The sequence below is a fragment of the Rattus norvegicus genome, chromosome 2 (genome assembly GCF_036323735.1).
Source record: "Rattus norvegicus strain BN/NHsdMcwi chromosome 2, GRCr8, whole genome shotgun sequence".
NCBI classification, from domain to species: domain Eukaryota; kingdom Metazoa; phylum Chordata; class Mammalia; order Rodentia; family Muridae; genus Rattus; species Rattus norvegicus.
Window position 1 is genome coordinate 46,171,847 of NC_086020.1, and position 2,672 is coordinate 46,174,518.

Below are 2,672 nucleotides of genomic sequence, written 5' to 3' on the forward strand. Positions count from 1 at the left end.
AATGAAGCTCAGCTAGGACTACCAGGAAGATCAAGGTGCAGGTCTCTCAGAGAAAGGGACTTAGAGGTAACTAATTTAAACACTTTGGAGGGAGAGCCCATGGGAGGAGAAGGATGGCGGGCAGCAGGAGCTGTGGAATGGTGTACCAGAGTCCAGCTCTCCTTTAAAGGAAGCATCGCCTAGCACTGAAGGGCTGAATGGAATAAAGAGAGGACTCCCAATCCCTGCAATTTGCCCCGCCCCGTCAACCGGCTTCCAGATTCTGGGCGCGCTCCGCAAGTCGGAGGGCGGGGTCGATAGCGCTGATTGGCTGTCTGCGCTGGCCTGGGGTTTCCCCGGCTCCGCCCATTGTCGTCCCGGCGCTCCTTCAGCCGGCGAGGCCGCGCACTGGCCCAAGCCGCGCGCCCGGGGCGGGAGGAGCCCGAGCCCGTGTTCCTCACCCCTCCTCCCTACGGGTCCTCATCCTTAAAGCTGGAGTCTGCTCGCCCCGCCTGTTGGAGAGGGCACAGGGCAGCGGAGGGCGTTTGGCCGCGGCTAGCCAGCACTGAGAGCAGGCGCCTGAGGCGACAGAGCGGCGGCAACTGGCCGGGAGTCCGGGCCCTGTGAGGGGACCGTGAAGGGAAGGTCTGGGGCACGGTTGCTCTTGGTGGCGGCGCGGCCGAGTCCAAACTGCCCAGGTCGCTGCTGCTTTCAGTCTAGGAGGCGTACGGTCGCTTGGGGCTGCCGCCATCCCGAGGGCGGGGCTCCTGGGAATTGGGTATCTGGACCGCCGCGGTCTCTTCCAACCGCCGCCCGCACCTGGTAGTGACATCGTCCAGCCCGTGACCATGTTCGACAAGACGCGGCTGCCGTACGTGGTCCTCGATGTGATTTGCGTGTTGCTGGGTACGTAGGCGCCGCGGCCCGGGGGGCTTCCGGGCGGAGGGGGACTGCCGCGGAGCCGCGCACCGGTGTGGGGTGGGTGTGCCCGGCGTGCACGCGCGTGCGTGCGCCGCAGCTGCGGAGAGAGTTGTGGGGAGCAGCTTGCGCAGCCGGGGGCGTGGGGGGACCCCCGCTTCTGCATCCAGCACTCTGGCTCCAGCGTGGGCTCTTCCTGCCTGTCTGTCGGTGCGCTGCTTGGCCTCTGTTCTCGCCTGTGCTGTTACCCTCTGTTTCCCGGCCCACTCTAACAGGCAGGGTGGGCTCCTCCCTCTGCACGGTGCAGAGAACCCTGGAACCCTAGTCACTGACTCATCAGGTTCTGCAGCGAAGCTAGAGGTTTGGTACACTCTGACTTTTCCCGAGCAGTGCCCAGCTTATCATAACCTGTGAGAAGGACTTGAAAGTTTTCGTCTATAAAAGATTTAGAACGTTCCTAATTAGAAGGCGTCGTCAGGTTGTAAATTGTCAGGTTGCAAGAGAGGTGAAGATGGCCAGGTTTCTGCCCGACAAGGTCTGAAGAAGCTTGATTTCCCCCATCCCGTAGGAGTCATGCTGTTTGCTTCTAGCGCAGCCCTTGCCTTAGTGTGCCTGTCTCCTATGACAGCCGTGCAAAGAGCCGTGCTTTAGCTTCCTTAACTTCTTTAGCTACAGCAAAGTTGACGTTATTTTCCTGATGGAAGACTTCAGTTCCGGGGATCTTTCGTCTCCAGATGTTTTTTTTTTCCTTCAGGAAAAACACAAAGAAAGCTTCCCAACCCCCCCCCCCCCCCAAAACTAGAGTCATCTGGTCAAGGGATAGGCATTGGAAGGGGTGGCTTTCATTTCTTCTCCCCTGTATCCTGTCTGTCACTTGTAAACCATTGAGTCAGGCAGTAGTACCTAGTTGTAAGCCGTTGGAGGTTTGGGTGGTGGGACTCTGGTTTAAGTAAATGAAGTAGTGCTGGCGAGTTTTCAAGGCAGCTGGACTAGTGGCTTATGCATTCTAGATACAAATCAGCACAATGGCTTCTCAGAGATAGGACATTTCCCCAGGCTTTAATCTAGCAAATCTAGACTATTCCTCTCTCCTGCTTCCAGCCGGATCATTTAGGTGCCTATAATCTTGACAAACTGTTAAAATTTTCACTATGAGATGGTTCAGTCTTAGAACATTCCTTAGGATGTGGTAACCTTTCTGTAACACAGGCACTTGTGATGTGGAGGTGAGAAAATGTTTAGTTCAGTGCAGGCTACCCAGGGAGAGAAAGCCTGTTCACTAACCAAGAACAGGCTTTATAGAAACATCTTTTCAGATATTGGGGCATATTATTTTAAGTTATTGGCTTATAAAATATTTCCCTTTCTTTTTTGCCTCCTTTCCTCCTTCTCTCCTCTCCTTTCTTCCTTCTTTATAGACAGGGTCTTGCTGTGCAACCTGGTTTGGAACTCTTCTTCCTCAGACTCCAGAGTGCTGGGAATATCGGCATGCTCTACCATGCTTATGGTGTTGCTTTCCTATGGACCAAACACTGAGTACCAGGGCCGACACAATACATACTACCCATAGGGAACCACAGCTAATGATAGTAATGTGAAGCCATATGATAGATGTATACTTTCTAATTAATTAATTAATTAATTAATTAATTTGGTTTTCAGTATACCTAACCACAGTTTCCCCTCCCCTTATTCCTCCCAGTCCCCTCTCCCCACAGATCCACTCCTCTGAGAAGAGCAGGCCTCCCAGGTCTATCCTCTGAACATGACATAAC

The 2,672-nt window shown here is 54.2% G+C and overlaps 1 protein-coding gene across 2 annotated transcripts in view; it reads left to right on the forward strand.

The window, feature by feature from the left end:
• The first annotated feature begins 355 nt into the window (after positions 1 to 355).
• The window catches only part of Plpp1 (phospholipid phosphatase 1), a 61,431-nt gene continuing 59,114 nt past the window's right edge, over positions 356 to 2,672 (forward strand). Inside the window, exon 1 of one of the 2 annotated variants that reach the window (XM_006231949.5) lies at positions 356 to 885. In XM_006231949.5, coding sequence (XP_006232011.1) covers positions 828 to 885 — 58 coding nt within the window. In that variant the 5' untranslated portion in view covers positions 356 to 827. 2 annotated transcript variants of the gene reach the window in all.